The sequence below is a fragment of the Etheostoma cragini genome, chromosome 12 (genome assembly GCF_013103735.1).
Source record: "Etheostoma cragini isolate CJK2018 chromosome 12, CSU_Ecrag_1.0, whole genome shotgun sequence".
Taxonomy (NCBI): domain Eukaryota; kingdom Metazoa; phylum Chordata; class Actinopteri; order Perciformes; family Percidae; genus Etheostoma; species Etheostoma cragini.
This window is the reverse complement of record NC_048418.1, coordinates 19,685,450-19,703,508: the sequence shown is the minus strand read 5'-3', so window position 1 is coordinate 19,703,508 and position 18,059 is coordinate 19,685,450. Positions and strand designations below refer to the sequence as shown.

General features: G+C 44.1%; 1 protein-coding gene across 9 annotated transcripts in view; it reads left to right on the top strand.

Moving 5' to 3' along the window:
- Window positions 1-18,059, top strand: part of LOC117953601 (supervillin-like) — a 75,462-nt gene that overhangs the window by 53,178 nt on the left and 4,225 nt on the right. For 8 of the 9 annotated variants that reach the window (XM_034886764.1, XM_034886762.1, XM_034886758.1 and 5 more), the window contains 14 exons: window positions 2,180-2,316; window positions 2,885-3,032; window positions 3,558-3,703; window positions 4,741-4,916; window positions 5,904-6,051; window positions 7,289-7,568; window positions 8,695-8,846; window positions 9,212-9,317; window positions 9,670-9,877; window positions 10,573-10,706; window positions 12,054-12,212; window positions 12,721-12,864; window positions 13,260-13,381; window positions 14,258-14,413. In XM_034886764.1, the coding sequence (XP_034742655.1) occupies window positions 2,180-2,316; window positions 2,885-3,032; window positions 3,558-3,703; window positions 4,741-4,916; window positions 5,904-6,051; window positions 7,289-7,568; window positions 8,695-8,846; window positions 9,212-9,317; window positions 9,670-9,877; window positions 10,573-10,706; window positions 12,054-12,212; window positions 12,721-12,864; window positions 13,260-13,381; window positions 14,258-14,413 (2,216 nt within the window). Of the gene's footprint in view, window positions 1-2,179; window positions 2,317-2,884; window positions 3,033-3,557; window positions 3,704-4,740; window positions 4,917-5,903; window positions 6,052-7,288; window positions 7,569-8,694; window positions 8,847-9,211; window positions 9,318-9,669; window positions 9,878-10,572; window positions 10,707-12,053; window positions 12,213-12,720; window positions 12,865-13,259; window positions 13,382-14,257; window positions 14,414-14,919; window positions 14,942-18,059 lie in introns of all 9 variants that reach the window. The other variant, XM_034886759.1, reaches the window with a different exon arrangement.

Sequence of the window (18,059 nt, the reverse complement as noted above, 5' to 3'; positions counted from 1 at the left end):
CACCCAGAGCTTTCAGCATTTCTGGACGGATCTCATCAATCCATGGGGCTTTGCCGCTGTGGAGTTGTTTGACTACCTTAGCAACTTCCACCAGAGAAATTGAAAACAATCCCCCATCATCCTCTAGCTGTGCCTCTACCACAGAGGGCATGTCAGCTGGATTTTGGAGTTCCTCAAAGTGCTCCTTCCACCGCTCTATTACCTCCCCAGTTGAGGTCAACAACGTCCCATCCTTACTGTAGACAGCTTGAATGATTCCTCGCTTCCTCCTCCTGAGGTGGCGAACGGTTTTCCAGAAGCACCTTGGTGCCGACTGAAAGTCCTTCTCCATGTCTTCTCCGAACTTCTCCAACACCCGCTGCATTGCCTCTGTCACGGCAGAGGCTGCAGCCCTTTTGGCCCGTCTGTACACAACTGCCTCCGGAGTCCTCCGGGATAACATATCCCGGAAAGACTCCTTCTTCAGTCGGACAGCTTCCCTGACCACCGGTGTACACCAAGATGTTCGTGGGTTACCGCCCCTTGAGGCACCTAAGACCCTAAGACCACAGCTCGCCGCCGCAGCTTTTGCAATGGAAACTTTGAACATTGTCCACTCAGGTTCAATGCCCCCAGCCTCCACAGGGATATCCGAAAAGCTCCGCCGGAGGTTTGAGTTGAAAGTCCGTCGGACAGGGGCCTTCTCCAGACGTTCCCAGTTTACCCGCACTACCCGTTTTGGCTTACCAGGTCTGTCCAGAGTCTTCCCCTACCCCCTGACCCAACTCACCACCAAATGTTGATCAGTTGAAAGCTCTGCCCCTCTCTTCACCCGAGTGTCCAAAACATACGGCCTCAGATCAGATGAAACGATTGTAAAATCGATCATTGACCTTTGGCCTAGGGTGCTCTGGTACTACATACACTTATGAGCATCCCTATGTTCGAGCATGGTGTTTGTGATGGACAATCCATAACTAGCCAAGAAGTCCAACAACAGACAACCACTCTGGTTTAGATCAGGGAGGCCGTTCCTCCCAATCAAGCTTCTCCAAGTATCTTCATCATTCCCCACGTGTGCTTTGAAGTTCCCCAGCAGAACTATGGAATCCCCTACCGGAGCCCCATACAGGACTCCATTCAAGGTCTCCAAGAAGATGGGTCCCCCCCCATCACCCGCAGGCGTAGGGAGGCGACCCTCTCGTCCACCAGGGTAAACTCCAACACAGCGGCGCTCAGCCGGGGGCTTGTGAGTATCCACACACCCGCCCGGCGCCTCACACTATGGGCAACTCCGGAATAGGACAGAGTCCAACCCTTATCCAGGAGTACTGTAATGGATAGGTTGGACCCAGACACAGAAACAACACAGGCTCAGACGATGACGGTAAAGAAAAAAGTTTAATCCAACAAAACACACAGAGTAGGTAGAGGTGGTGGAGGTACGGATGAGAGTCACACGGAGCGGGTCTTGAGGAAGCTGCATACACGGACGGCGGGACACAAACACTGTGACGAAAGAATTTCCGTCTCCTTCCCCCACAGAGAGGTGACATTCCACGTCCCCAGAGTCAGCCTCTGCCGCCCGGGTCTGGTCTGTCGAAGCCCCTGACCTTCGCTGCCACCCCTATAACATCCCATATAACAACACACCCGACCCCTTTGGATCCTCCCACAGGTGGTGGGCCCATGGGCTGGAGGGAGACGTGCCATGTTGCTTTTTTGGGCTGTGCCCGACCGGGCTCCGTGGCAAACCCGGCCACCAGGCGCTCGCTCCACCAGGCTTCCTCCGGGCGGGGTCCTTCTATCCCTTCCTTGTTCTTCAATTAGAGTCTTTGAACCATTCTTTGTCTGGCCCCTCCCCTGAGACCTCTTTGCCATGGGAGACCCTACCAGTAGCACAAAGCTCCAGACAACACAGCCCTCAGGTTCATAGGGACACACAAACCTCTCCACCACGATAAGGTGATGGTTCCCGGAGAGGTATTATTATTATTGTATATTTAAAAGATAGATATAAGAGTAGATCTTCTCATCAAACTCTCCTCCAGAAAGCGTTTTACCAAACATGTCAAACTCTTCCTTTAAAAGTAGCCTTAAACTGTTTTGGACATCTAACATTTCTAATCAGACAGAGTTGATGTGTATTAAAGGAACTGAAAAGTAAAACTCAGCAGATTAATAACTCTATCCTTTCCAGGTCGTCGTCACATTCAGACCAGATTAGTGGAGCCAAGAGCGTCCTCACTGAACAGCGGCGACTGTTTCCTGTTGGTCACTTCAGAGCACTGCATCGTCTGGATAGGAGAGTTCTCAAATGTCATTGAGAAGGCTAAGGTGACCTAAGCTGCATCTTTATTATAAATTATTACAGACTGTGCCTTATTTTCAGGAGTTTTGGTTTGGATGTCGAGAATCAAAGCTACTGTTATAACTGTGAAAAAACACGCACACACACACACACACACACACACACACACATCTGTGCTTCTCAACGAACACATGCATCCAGGCTACAGCTCTTCAATTTCCCCAAAGAAGATCCGTCTAGACACATTTTTATAATACATTTGTTTTTCTGCTTCGCCTCCTCGTTCAGTGCTATTTACTTATTTTATTATGCTTATGATATTATGCAAAGCAGCCAAGTCTCCTCACTGTAGCCTCACTTTTTCCTCAGTTTGCGCTCAGTTGTTAAGTTGGACCTTTTCTTAAAACTTGTGTACAAATGTGAAGTAGGATGTTGTTAAGGTCACCGTTCCTGAGTTAGTCAAGAAAAGTCACTTTCTTCACACATGTCCTTGATGTTTCCCTCAGAATCAACATGAGAGGATCATATACACAGTGCACAGACATCACCACTGTCTCTGTCACCATAAAACAGATCTCGGTTTCTTGCCCATAGGCAATAGATCTGGCCACCTTCATCCAGACAAAGAAGGACATGGGCTGCAGGGCAAACCAGGTGCAGACCATCGAGGAGGGGGTCAACCCACAAGGTCCAGATACCCAGCAGTTCTGGACCATCATCGGAGGACAGACTGCTTATCAACGTAGGACCGGAGCCCCTAATGTTTACTTTAGGTTGTTGTTGTCAAAATGGCTTGCATGCCCTGCAATTGTCTTGACAGTGAGTGTAAAGATAACCTGTTAACAAAGGGTGTGGATCAGGATCCATTCAATGATCAATGATCTTGTGTCATCTATGCAAAGAAAAAATATTAATAAAACAGTTTGTTCTCATTTGAACGTCTCGAAGAACTCAGTAATAAAATTGTGAAATCATGCTTTAGTTGCTTTTTGTGGGTTGATAGAACCCAGAATGTAACTGATTGTGTTACAGTAAGTGAGCATTAATGATATTGTTTCATATTGATTGCAGGCCTCTGAATTGAATCAAATCAAAATCCTATTATGGCAGACTTTGTAATACCAGCAAATATCATTTTGTTGTCTAAAGAATCAATATAATATCTTACCTTGATAAAACGTATGAGTTACACCCCTACTGTTAACACTTTTTGATGCATACAGACGGTCACGCTGGTATTTTACAGTGTGTCTAATTGTGCTTTTAGCGGCAGGTCCACCCGAGGAGGATGAGCGGTTTGAGAATGCCATTGTTGAGACAAACTGTATCTTCAGACTGCTGGATGACAAACTGGTTCCTGAGGATGACGAGTGGGGAAAGGTCCCTCGCTGCTCTCTGCTGGCGCCCAAGGAGGTCCGTGTTTCTAACCTGTTTTAGATAAATCAAATATTAAACTCTTAAAGTGGTGCCTTTTAACTGGCACTGCTCAGTTCTGCTTTGAGTCGCCCTTTGACTGACTTTGGAAGCTGCTGTTCTGTTGCCCGTAGCCTCATGACACCAGCATGTAACGCTGCATCATAACATGAGCTTATCAACAGTGTGTCGCTCTACAGTCTATTTCAGACCTGTGTGTATTGTGTTTAATAACTAACACCAGAGTGAAAAATTAAATTTCCTCTTGCGGGATCAATAAAGTATGTCTTAATCGTTACATTATAACGTTTAAGAGTTTCTCATGGTGGACTTTTCCTTTAATGCACTAAGCTCTGAATATCAGTAATTATGATGTTTTAAGCGGAGCTCTGTGCTTCAAGCTGGTTTTAATTTGTTGCTTAGCAACAGCAGGTGCCATGGCGAGCACCTCCTACATCCATCTGATGGCGCAGTGGATATGACACATGCCTTTGGTGTGGGACAAATGGGTTCAGTTTCCACTGCGACACATCAGCCAATGTGTCCCTGAGCAAGACACTTAACCCATAGTTCCCCCAGAGGTGTGCAACCTGACATATATAGCAATTGTAAGTCTCTTTGGATAAAAACGTCAACTAAATGACATGTAATGTGACATCAAGGAGTGCATTGCAGTCACATCGCTTATTTTGCATATTAATGATGGAACATCTTAAAGTTTTACTTCTCTTCAAACGTTTTTTGTGATGTGCTATCAGTTTGTTCTTTAATGTTTATATTTTGTTTTTTTATATTTTACTATTTGTTTCTATTTTACTCAAACTCCAAATGATCCATGCACATATTACATACATCTAATATAAATGGGTCTTTTTTAAACTACTTATGTAGTTATTTACTTATGTACTTATTGTCCAAATGGTGCTTTGACAGATATTTATTCAAAAATAAACCACTGTATGGTGTTAGTTAACATGTACAATAAAAAAAAAAAAACTCACCTGTGCTTCCCCCTTGTGTGTGCTGTCTTGATGCAGGTGTTGGTGTTTGACTTTGGCAGTGAGGTGTATGTGTGGCACGGTAAGGAGGTGACCCTGGCCCAGAGGAAAGTAGCCTTCCAGCTTGCCAAACACCTTTGGAACGGGACGTTTGACTACACCTGCTGTGACATCAACCCACTGGACCCTGGAAGTTGCAACACACTCATACCCAGGTGGAAACACACACACGCATTATCCTTTGCAATAACATTTGATTGACTTGCTTTCATTTTCTGAAGGTGTATTCCTAAGCTTAACCTAACCCAAATTTAAAACTTTGCCTCAAAAACTAAGTATGCCAACCACCACATAATGTATTTGTCTAGTAGTACACACACAACCAAAAACACATTTGTGTTTCTGTTCTTGTCAGGACCCTCAGTACTATGACACATTTGCCCCTAAATAGTCTGTTTAGGGTGATATTATTGCTCATATCGGCTACTTTTATAACCTAGCAACAGCAATAAAAGACTCTATCTAAAAAACAGCACATACAGGGAGCAGATCAGACTGGAGCACATACAGGGAGCAGATCAGAGAGCATAGCAGCATTGCACAAAAAATAATAAGCGTAAGTGCAGCTTCACAGTTTCCACGTACTGTCCTGGTTGGGACAAATGGGAGGCAGAGTGCACCGTGTGCGAAGCTAGCACATATGTTTCAGTGTCTAATAAAGGTGCTGGACATCTCAAAGCTCACATGGACACCAAACAACCTCATCTTATTACATTGAAATGGTTTTAAGAGATATTTTTAGATTTTAAAGCTGACTCAGAATAAGTCATATTTAGAACATTATTTCATATTTATTTATTTGAAAAGAGCTATTATTTTATTACAGGTTGTTACATGTTTAATTTTATTACATAAGTTGTTTTTAAACAATTGAGGCATAAAGAATCTTCATTAAACTCTGAGAAGCTTGTCGGAATTTGTGTTTCTAGGCCGGCCGAGTGTCCTCTTTTTTGGAAATCAAAAGCTGGTCACCCTAAACTATTTATAAATGCACATGCATATTTAGACACACAAACACACACATGCATGCAATCACACACACACACACACATACATTCAATAAGCATGGGCTTACATTGCTTGAAGTTCTTTGTGTGTGTGTGTGTGTGTGTGTGTGTGTGTGTGTTTGTGTTCATTGACAGGAAGGGCCAGGGCCGTCCTGATTGGGCGATATTCGGCAGGCTGACAGAGCACAATGAGACAATCTTGTTCAAAGAGAAGTTTTTAGACTGGACCGAAGCAAAGTCGCCAACACTAAAGGAGCGTGGCGAACTCGCACCTGACCAGAAGGTGAAAATGAAATGCTTGTTTTATGAGGAGGATTGCACTAATTGCAAAGGTCACACACAAAGAGTCTGCAAATGTTTTCTCTTACTCAACATCTGTTTATTTCTTTGGACTGTGAGCCACTCACACTTAAAGGTGCTGCAGGTAGAATTGTGAAGATCCAGGATTTAGCCAAAACAACTGAACTTTGACAACTTCTCAGTCCCTCCCCCTTTTCTGGTAAAGCCCAAAATGCTCTCCTTAGCCCCTCCCCCTCACAGAGCATTTACCTTTCATTGGATGCTGTGCAAAAGCATCACTTTTGTTATTGATTAGCATTTTTGAGCGCACAGCGTTATGCAATGCAATACTATGTAAGCTATTATATAACTATTCGTAGTTGTACCTTGTCTGTGAATTGTCCCTTTCATGTGCTACTGTCTTTTAGTTGGCCTTTGGGGACAAATACAGTTATTTGTTGGAAATTATTTATTAGGAATAACTCCTTGAGATGTACCATCACATTTTATATATAAATATACACTAAAATCATAGTTAGACACAACTGTTGATAAAACAACAGCAACAGCCAAAAATAAAGATAGAGAAAAAGATAAAAAGAAAGAAAGAGAAAAAAGAACAGGTACAATTCGGTAATAAGAAGACACGAGTAGGGCTGGGTACATAATTCAATACTTTTTAGGCACCGACCGAATTGCCTCTGAATTATTGAGTATCAAAAAATGCCTCGTCGTTCAAGATTTACCTAAGGAGTACATCTCATGGGCAAATATTCAGGCAGCATGCTTCAATCAAGATCAATAATGTCTGTGATTGGCTATAGCATTAAAGTCATTGAGATACTCTGGAAAAACTATGTTACATAGTGAGACGGGGCTTTTGTAGTAGATAAAAGATAGAAAGATTTGTGCTGTTATGTTGTAAGTCTTTGTTTTATGAAATTGGTATCAAAAAAGCATTGTTTAGGAACCTGTATCAAAGTCATGGTATTGGTATCGGTACCGGTATCTGACATTTTTAAACAATACCCAGCCCTAGAAGACGGGGAAGTTTTAAAAGGAGTGGAGAGATGAAATGGATTGAATGTTTTTTAAATGGAATTTGAATTAAAGAATGAGCACATGTTTTACCACTGACAACTAAAATAGCAATACGAGTGGCTTAGTCTGCCTGTTAGAATAACCTGTATAAGGCTGCAGGTTGTCATCATCCCTTAATTTTTTTCTAATCTGATCATCAGGAGGCCCCGGGACGGGAATGCCGGCCCTACGACACTACCCTGATGCTGCCCGTCCTCCAGTCGTCTATTTCCACCATCTTGGATGGTGTGAATGTGGGACGTGGCCACGGCCCAGTGGAGACCGAGGATCACATGAGGACTCAAAAGATCAGCACGGTGTCGGTGGACGTCTGGCACATCCTGGAGTTCGACTACAGCCGCCTGCCACGCCAGAGCATTGGCCAGTTCCACGAGGGAGACGCCTACGTGGTCAAGTGGAAGTACACGGTCAATACCTCAGGTGAGTCACTGTGGACCTAGTCTGGCTAGTCCACACAGCATTCCGCGATGGGAGAAAAACCTGCTCTGGTTTATTGGCATTTCCATAGCTGGATGGAGCCACAGTGCTGCTGCAAAATAGCCTCAGGAAGGAATTTGTTTTGATGGAACATGTGTACATTCAAAAGTAGTTTTAGTCGTGCAACAGAAAACTCGAAAACTATACTTGAAGAGATAGTCTTCCTGACTGGATTTACCTTGCAGAGATCTGAGGAGCAGTTAACCATAGTCCTCACAAATCCACCGGAGGTTAGAATACCAACACAAAGAAAGGGGAAGGGGACGGACATCCAGGTCAAAGAGGGACGTTTAGCGTAATTCCTAGCGGCACCGGAGCAATCCTGTGGACATAAACTACCGTGGACTCCAACACCAGAGTCAATTTACAGTCTCTATAAAATCAGGGGAATCAAATGTCACAGCAGTTGCATTCAAATCCAAACAGGATGCCAAGCATGTTAAAATAATTAAATGAGCACCAAGTTTGCTGTTTTGTAATCAGAATCTTAATTATTATGGCATTGTTTTGTAACGGGTTTCAAAACAAAGCAGTAGCAGAAAGTAGAAATTTTACGGTCAATGAGGTTAATTTGTTTCAAAGTTTGTAAAACTTAAAAATGACAATGATGCATTAGTTGTATAAGGAACGTCAATTTAAAAGCATTAAAATCTCAAATCTTAATCTTTGCTTCACCACAGAACACCAGGGGGTTAAGATTCGACAGATCTGGACAATTCCAATGGAGTCAAGTACACAGACAAGTCAGTGATAGAGCTGCATACAATGTTCAAACACAGTTATATTTTAATATTTTAGTGTATCTAAATCTAATGAAATTATTTGTGGCAAATCCCAGCCGCCGATCAACCCACAAACAGTAGAACGGATATGACCCTGACAAACTAGAAACAACATCAGTGACTTCTTTTGCAGTAGGAGTAAGCTGCACCATTTTTAAAAGCTTCAAGGTACAGATAAGTTTAAAGATAAACTTGGCTTCTGCTGCAATAACAACTATTATTATTTTAACAACACTGACAACTCAGAGTAGTTTGTTGATCTTTTGGTCTTTGAATGTGTGTCCTAGTTGGTCGCAGGCAGAACCCTGAGGCAAGGAGCAGCGGGCCGGGAAAGGAGAAATGCTGCTACTTCTTCTGGCAGGGTCGACACTCCACAGTCAGCGAGAAGGGAACGTCAGCGCTGATGACAGTGGAGCTGGACGAGGAGAGAGGGGCGCAGGTACAGGACACCAGGTTTCCCATCAGCCAACTAATCAGAACAGAAGCTAAATATTAATCTAAAGTAAAAAGTAGACTCTTCAGTGTTTACGTGAAATTTAATGTTCACTCTTGCACACCCGTCTCCCAACATAACACACTAAGCTTTGCATTAAGGACTGAGTGTATGGAAAAAACAACTTATTTTTATGTCAATACTGATTTTGTAGTATCATCATCAGTTCAATCAATGGTCTCCAGAGGTTTCCTGATGTTGGTGTCTTGCTACAGGTTCTCCAGATTCCTGCCTACCTACTTTATGTAGGCATTAAAGCGGTGTTCTGTTTTCATTAGTATTATACCTTGTTCCTGGTCTGTGTGTTGCAGGTTCAAGTGCAGCAGGGAAAGGAGCCTCCATGTTTCCTGCAGTGCTTCAATGGAGCAATGATTGTCCATGCTGGCAAGAGGGAGGAGGAGGAGGAGAACATTCAGAGTAAACATTTCTGTTTCTTTTATTCTTGATCTAATGTCTACAAAGCTCAGTGGTTGTTAAATGCCTTATTGACGCAAATTAGTATCTATTTTTACCAGGACAATAGTTTTCCTTAACCATGATTGGTTCCTCTAATGATGTTAATCTGTAAGCAGCAGTTAAAACCTGAGAAATTGATAGAAATTACCTCTTGAAAATTTGTTTTTCTGCTATAAAAGTAAATGTCATACAATGTTATTAATTTGAGATGTGTTTTGTAATTTACGTACGGAACACTTGGTTTTTGTTAGTCCTCCAATGTGATAAATGAAACCTTCTCACTGATCCCGTTCCTCCGCTGCTCTGTGTGCAGGTGAGTGGCGTCTGTACTGCGTGCGGGGCGAGGTTCCGCTGGAAGGCCACCTGCTGGAGGTGGCGTGTCACTGCAGCAGCCTGCGCTCCAGAGCCTCGATGATCCTGCTGAACATCAACAAGGCCATCATCTACCTATGGCACGGCTGCAAGACACAGCTCCACACGCGCAGCGTGGGGAAGACAGCCGCCCTCAAGATCAAAGAACAGTGAGCCGTATATAAGGAATGACTCGGGATGACTTTCCAGACACTATTCTAAAACTGAACACTGATTAAAATGATTGACTAGCTAGAGCTGGGCAATATGGAGAATATTAAATGTCACTATATGTAAAACAAATACCTCAGTATCGATACTGTAATTATATTGTAGGGTTGACTATTGGTGCTTTAAAAAAATATTTACACAATGACAGTTTTAAAAAACAATCACCAACAATGTGTGAGTAAGTGGGTAAAAGTAAATAACAGAACAGTCTGGTAAGTTAAGAAAAATACATCACTTTACTGTAATGCAGCCTTTAAAACCAGAATAGAATAGATTTATTATTTGTTGTCCCTGAGGGGAAATTTGTCTCGGCCATAGTAGTTCAATCTGCTTTACAACTCAAACATGTAACAGAAAAAAACATAATAGTTTCAACATAAAATCAACATAAAAACATCTACATAGGATCAACGAAGCATCTTAGGAAATAAAGGATGGACACACATGACGGGACACACAGTATGACACCTATGCCATAATACGGTATTACGCTATCTAAAATCCAAGGCGAAATCTAATCTTGTCGCACAATATCAATATCATATTGGTATATTGCCCAGGCCTACATCTAGTCTGTGGTAGGTGTTATGGTGCTTTTGGTTGCCATGGAACATGAGTTATGTTTCCCTGTCAGGTGTCCACTGGAGGCAGGGCTCCACAGCAGCAGTAAGGTGACCATCCATGAGTGTGATGAGGGAGCAGAGCCTCCGGGCTTCTGGGAGGCACTCGGGAGGAAAGACAGAAAGGCCTACGACTGTATGCTGCAAGGTACACTGTGTACCCACATACTTTGGTTATTCATATACACATTTACCCTCAGTCAGACACAATGACTCACCTCAGTCACAGCTCGTACCGATCGTTTTGGTAGAGATCGGAGGATATTTCGGCACCTAAAAATGTCAAAGTAATGTTATGGCGGTCAAATGTCAACCTTTTGAAAGTCCTTTAATCTGGCTGCTGCCAATACAACAGCTAGGATATAGTACCATTATGAAAACAATAATTTTGAGGGGTGGGTCTTTTTCTGAGTACAGCTTATTTTTAAACCCAACAATAAAAGCCAAAAGTCTCAAATCCTTCATTGTTTAATGTTGTAAACAGCAGGACAAACACTTTGTTCTAAAAGAGAAGACTGTGATGGGATGCGGAGGGAGGACCCAAATGCAGCACGGAGGCAGAATAATCCGTTAAACAGAGAGTTTCTTTATTTAGACAGTCCAACAAAAAGTAGTAACAGCCAGAGTTCCAAGAACACAGGAGGCAGGCACGGGGGAATAAAGTTCAAACAGAGATCCAGACAGAAGGCAGGGGTCGAAACAAAGGTCCAGTCGGAAACTGGGAGGATGAGACTCCGACGAGGAGCGAACTCACAGGGAAAACACGGAGGCTGTGCACGGGCATGGACATCCACAGGGAAACATGAGGAGACGGGCAGGAACACACTGACTAGGAAGTCTGACAAAACAGAATGATCAGACGAAGCACAAGGGGGAGCACAGACCTTAAATACACCAGGTAATTAGACAACAAGAGACAGGTGACGAGAGGGCGGGAATCAGGTGGAAGACATCGTGTATTCACAGGAGCAGGAAAACAGGGGGAGCAAGCCTGGAAGAGAGATAAGACAGAAAACAGATTTCAAAATAAAACAAAAAGCGAAACATATAGACGCTTACCGGGGGGATGAGACAGGACCAAGCACACGGGACCAGGGAAAACACTGAGACATTCACAGGGAGGCAGAAACGGGAAAAAAAACACAACAAAAACCCCAAACCACAACAGAAGACAATGCCTTTATTGTCATTGCCTCATTTAAAACCTACAACGAAATTCCGAGTGCTACTCCTTTCAGGTTCCGCTTTTAGTTAAACTTAAAAACACATTCTCTCCACAAATCTACAGTGATCAAAAACTATATCGTATAAAGGAAACTCAATGGATTAATTGAATCAGACGATATGTGATCAACACATAAACAAGACCAAGACATAAAATATAAAGTCTTGAGCAGCCACACATAACGCCGAACCTTGGTGCCACATTGGGATGTAAAACTTTGTGGAATGATAGTTCTTGTCACATGTTGATTTCTGTTTTTTCTTTTTTCAGACCCAGGTAAATTCAACTTCACCCCACGACTTTTCCAGCTGAGCAGCACATCTGGAGATTTTGCAGCAAATGAGTTCTTCCACCCATCCAGAGCTCCAGACCTGGTCAGCTCCCTGCCCTTCCTGCAGGAAGACCTGTACAACGCTCCGCAACAACCTGGTGAGGCCCTGTTGATACACAAACTCATTGAAAGATATACAACATGACCAAGTGAGGCCTGTTTTTCCCATTAAAGGTATCATATGTAATATTTCTGCATTAAAATGTCTAAAAAAGACTTTACCTATGTTATATGGGGTGGCTGTGGCTCAGAAGGTTGGTGGTTCAATCCCTGGCCCAGTAGTTCCATTTAAAAGTGACCTGTTAAAGACACTGAACCCCGAGTTTCCCCCGATGCTGCGCCATCGGTGTGTAAATGGCCGCCATGGCAATAAACACAGAAGAACAGTATAACTGGATGCAACTAGCTTCAGTTAGCTATAAGTAAAAGTGTGTGAGATGGCGCCTGCTGGATCTGGGAGAGAAAAAGACCAAGATAAGATTTTTTTGGTCCGTCTAGTCTAGTCCTAATTGGTAGCGTGTAATTGGTTGAGCCACTGCGTGGCACCCCTGCCTGAGGTTCCTGACCCTGGTCATATGGTGATATAATTATTTCTCTCCTTGACAGCTTTGTTCCTGGTGGATAACTTCCACGAGGTTTACCTGTGGCAGGGCTGGTGGCCTCAGGACAGTGAGAGCACCGGGTCGGCTCGCATCCGCTGGGATGCAGACAGGAAGTGTGCCATGGAGACGGTGCTGCAGTACTGCAAAGGTACGCAAGGCAATGGTCAATAAAGAAATGCTTCAGTAAATAATTTGTGATATGTACTCTGATGTATTGTTAGAATATGTTAATATTTTAAATCCTGGCCACAGATGGACACCTAAAAATGACCCAATCCTCCATGTTGTCACACACTTTGTTTGTGGATGTGTGAAGTTGCAAATTTCTTTGGCCAATGTTTTAGGTGAAAAAGTCATTTAGGTGAGAAAGTCAACTGTCACTTTAACTTTGATAAAGTGTTTGCATTTGATCACAAAAACGTTGTAACTTATTATTATAACGTTAAATTAAACCAGCGGAAATTTACTTGGGAGTATTCAAAAAACCAAGTTGTAGTGCAAATTTGAGTAATTTGAGTAAAGTGTGATGATTTTCTCCTGCAGAGAAGAACGAGAAGAAACCTCAGAAGTCGTATCTGATCCACGCCGGCCTGGAGCCACTCACCTTCACCAACATGTTTCCCAGCTGGGAGCACCGAGAGGATGTGGCTGAGATCACCGAAAGGGTGAGCAACAAACACCGCAGCGCCCAACCACAACATTGGTGGAATTACAGACGCTGACGCTGCATTGGCCTCAGCCACACAGAAAAATAAATGATACAAACACACACCTGGTCTCTAACCCTCTTGCACCTGTCCTCTTTTATACCAGAACTTGTGTTACACTGTATATAGGCTGGTTAGACGGAAGTTCATTTCCAGGATAATGTGTGTTGCCATTCTCAAACTCTGTTCTCGTCGGCAAACAACAACAAGCTAGCAGGCTACAAGCTGAAAATGTCAAGTTTGGAAGAAAATTTGGATGGTGCAACAAGGCAGGCCTGCTGGGTTCTTTCTGGGAATGATTGTAAAGATTTGCAAACATTACGGACAAAGCAAATATGAGCAAATTAGGTTTAACCATGTATCCAGCTAATTTAAATAGCACATGTTACTGTATTGTGTCAACGGTTAACTTCATTTTTAACTCATCCTCTCACACAAATGTAAACTAATAATGTAAACAGCTGCAGTCTGTAGTGGAATGGCTTCGAATGACGACCGAAAACGCTTGTCTTTTACTAAGAACATTTATTGTTCTTTATGCTGCAGTTTACAAAAGAAAAGAACAGTTTAGGCCTGGCGGACACTGATTACATCTAGCTTCTCACGTTTATCTGCAAAAAAACTAGCAAGAATACACACAACTTCCGTGTAGGTTACTTCAAAATAAAAGCATTTCCTGTGACAGTCTTCAGTATTAAACAAATAAAGTTGTGTACCTTTTCAAGTATCAGCTATTAACTATAACTTAACATTTCCTTTTCCGTTTTAAACTAAACATTTCACAACACAGTCATTGTAAAGGACTTGATGTTGTGTCCTGTGTTGTTGCTGCAGGAGGCAGAGGTGTGTAACCAGATCATCCTGGTGGAGGACGTGTTGGCGCGGCTCTGTCAGAACATATTTCCTCTGGAACAGCTGCAGGCCCGGCCGCTCCCAGAGGGAGTTGACCCACTCCGCCTCGAGATCTACCTCTCTGAACAGGACTTTGAGGTCAGTATACCGTCATACTGCTGCACAAAACCTCATATTTTCCTTTTTCATAATTATTTTCATTCATTGTTTTTAATGTTGTTTTAGAGCATGTTTATTCCTGTTCAGACATTTTACGACATTTTGGGAATTTGAAGAGGCAATTTTGACAGAAAAAATAAGCCACACAGGCAGGAGAAGATGTGATATTTAATTCTCTTTATGCTTTAGACAGAGTGGTTAACAGTGAGTATTTGTTTTACCATTCAAGACTAATTAGAGCACGAAGAACAGTGAGATTCAATTAGTCATCCATCATCCCTGTAAGAAATCCATCATCAATGCGGCATTGATACATGCAGATTGTATCAAAATCAGTAAATGATACCTGAAGTTCTTCATCTTGAAACTGATCGTAGTTTATGTATAAATTAAAAAGTAAGACTATTCAAAGGTGAATTTTCCTCTCAATCTACAACTCCGTATTCATAAAACCATGCTAACCCCATGTAACTCTCACTTTACAGACCAAGTTGTAGGTGTGTTCAGGTAAGAAGAGCCAATTATGCGATTCAGGCGTCCTGTCCTTCTTTTCCCAGCACGTCAGCATTGTGTTTTTCTTTCTTTCCTTGTGTGGTTTGAAAACTCCTGTCACTCCTGTTTCCTAAGTGTGGGGCTGGTTAAGGAGGGAAGTTTTCCGCTTGGCTGCAAGATAACTTCTAAATAGAACTAGTCAGGTCGTTTATATCAGCTGCAGTCACAAAGGATTTGGCCCACGCAGCTCATCACCCAGTAGATAACAAACATAAAATGACACCTACCTAAAACTTAGATCCCATTTATGCTTGGAAAAAAAGAATTGAAATATGACGAATGATGAAAAATGTATCTATTAGTAATTTCACAGAAAATCTGCCTGTATTTTTGATAATCAATTTATCTTTTTTAAATGCGGATTTTATGCTTTTCTCTGTTTAGTGTCATTTTTAAACACACTTTTTAGGGGTTTTGGACTGTTGGCCAAACATATTATTTTGAGGATGTCACTTTGGTCTCTGAAATTAGATAGATAGATAGATAGATAGATAGATAGATAGATAGATAGAGATTTAACCATAGTAAGTCAAAGTTTGGTCTTTATCTCATAATTTTCAAGCAGTGGAGTAATTATCCATCCATCCCTCTTCATCCGCTTATCCGGTATCGGGTCGCGGGGGCAGCAGCTCCAGTAGGGGACCCCAAATTTCCCTTTCTTGAGCTACATCAACCAGCTCCGACTGGGGGATCCTGAGGCGTTCCAAGGCCAGGTTGGAGATATAATCTCTCCACCTAGTCCTGGGTCTTCCCCTAGGCCTCCTCCCAGCTGGACGTGCCTGGAACACCTCCCTAGGGAGGCGCCCAGGAGGCATCCTTACCAGATGCCCGAACCACCTCAATTGGCTCCTTTCGACGCGAAGGAGCAGCGGCTCTACTCCAAGCTCCTCTCAGATGACTGAGCTTCTCAGCCTATCTCTAAGGGAGACGCCCCAGCCACCTTCCTGAGGAAATCCATTTCGGCCGCTTGAACCCTTGATCTCATTCTTTCGGTCATGACCCAGCCTTCAGGACCAAAGGTGAGGGTAGGAACGAAAATTGCCCGGTAGATCAAGAGCTTTGCCTTCTGGCTCAGCTCCCTTTTTGACACAACGGTGCAATAAACGGAATGTAATACCGCACCAGCTGCTCCGATTTTCCGGCCAATCTCACGCTCCATGGTCCCTTCACTTGCGAAAAAGACCCCAAGGTACTAAAACTCCTTCCCTTGGGGTAAGAACTTACTCCCTACTTGAAGAAAGCACTTCATCGGTTTCCTGCTGAGAACCATGGCTTCAGATTTAGAGGTGCTGATCCTCATCCCAGCCGCTTCACACTCGGCTGCAAACCGAGTGAGTCCAGTGAGTGCTGAAGGTCACAGACCGATAACGCCATCAGGACCACATCTTCTGCAAAAAACAGCGATGAGATCCCGAGCCCACCGAACTTCAACCCTTCCCAGCCCCGACTCAATATCCTGTCCATTAATATTACAAACAGGATTGGTGACAAAGGCAGCCCTGGCGGAAAGCAACCCTCACCTGGAACGAGTCCAACTTACTACCTAGAACCCAGACACAGCTCTCGCTTTGGTCATACAGAGATTGGATGGCCCTGAGAATAGACCCCCTCACCCCATACTCCCGCAGCACCTCACACAATTTCTCTCGGGGGACCCAGTCATACGTCTTCTCCAGATACTCAAAACACATGTAGACTGGGCATACTCCCAGGCCCCTTCCAAGATCCTTGCGAGAGTGAAGATCTGATCCGTTGTTCCACGGCCAGTACGGAATCCACATTGTTCCTCTTCAATCCGAGGTTGGGCCATCGGCCGAACCCTCCTTTCCAGCACCTTTGAGTAGACTTTACCAGGGAGGCTGAGAAGTGCGATACCCCTGTAGTTGGCACACACCCTCTGGTCCCCCTTTTTTTTCTACACCCAGAGCTTTCAGCATTTCTGAAAGGATCTCATCAATCCCTGGGGCTTTGCCGCTGTGGAGTAGTTTGACTACCTCAGCGACTTGTAACAGGGAAATTGACGACAATCCCCCATCATCCTCCAGCTCTGCCTCTACCACAGAGGGCCTGGAAAGACTCCTTCTTCAGTCGGACGGCTTCCCTGACCAACGGTGTCCACCAGGGTGTTTGTGGGTTACCGCCCCTTGAGGCACCTTAGACCCTAAGACCCCAGCTCGCCGCTGCACCTTCAGCAATGGCAACTTTGAACATTGTCCAGTCAGGTTCAATGCCCCCAGCCTCCACAGTGATGCCCGAAAAGCTCCGCCGTAGGTGTGAGTTGAAAGTCCGTCGGACAGGGGCCTCCTCCAGACATTCCCAGTTTAACCGCACTACCCGTTTGGGCTTACCAGGTCTGTCCAGAGTCTTCCCCCACCCCCTGACCCAACTCACCCCCAGATGGTGATCAGTTGACAGCTCTGCCCCTCTGTTCACCCGAGTGTCCAAAACATACGGCCTCAGATCAGATGAAACTATTATAAAATCGATCATTGACCTTTGGCCTAGGGTGCTCTGGTACCACGTACACTTATGAGCATCCCTATGTTCGAGCATGGTGTTTGTGATGGACAATCCATGACTAGCACAGAAGTCCAACAACAGACAACCACTCTGGTTTAGATCAGGGAGGCCGTTCCTCCCAATCACGCCTCTCCAAGCATCTCCATCATCACCCTTGTGTGCGTTGAAGTCCCCCAGCAGAACTATGGAGTCCCCTACTGGAGCCCCATACAGGACTACATTCAAGGTCTCCAAGAAGGCCAAATACTCCAGACTCTTGTTTGGTGCGTATGCACAAACACCAGTCAGAGTTTTCCCCCTCCCACCACCAGCAGGCGTAGGGAGGCAACCCTCTCGTCCACCATGGTAAACTCCAACGCAGCGGGGCTCAGCCGGGGGCTTGTGAGTATCCCCACACCCGCCCGGCGCCTCAAACCCTGGGCAACTCCAGAGTAGGACAGAGTCCAACCCCTGTCCAGGAGTATGGTTCCAGAAACGAGACTGTGCGTAGAGGTGAGCCCCACCAGATCTAACTGGTAGCGCTCCACCTCCCGCACAAGTTCCGGCTCCTTCC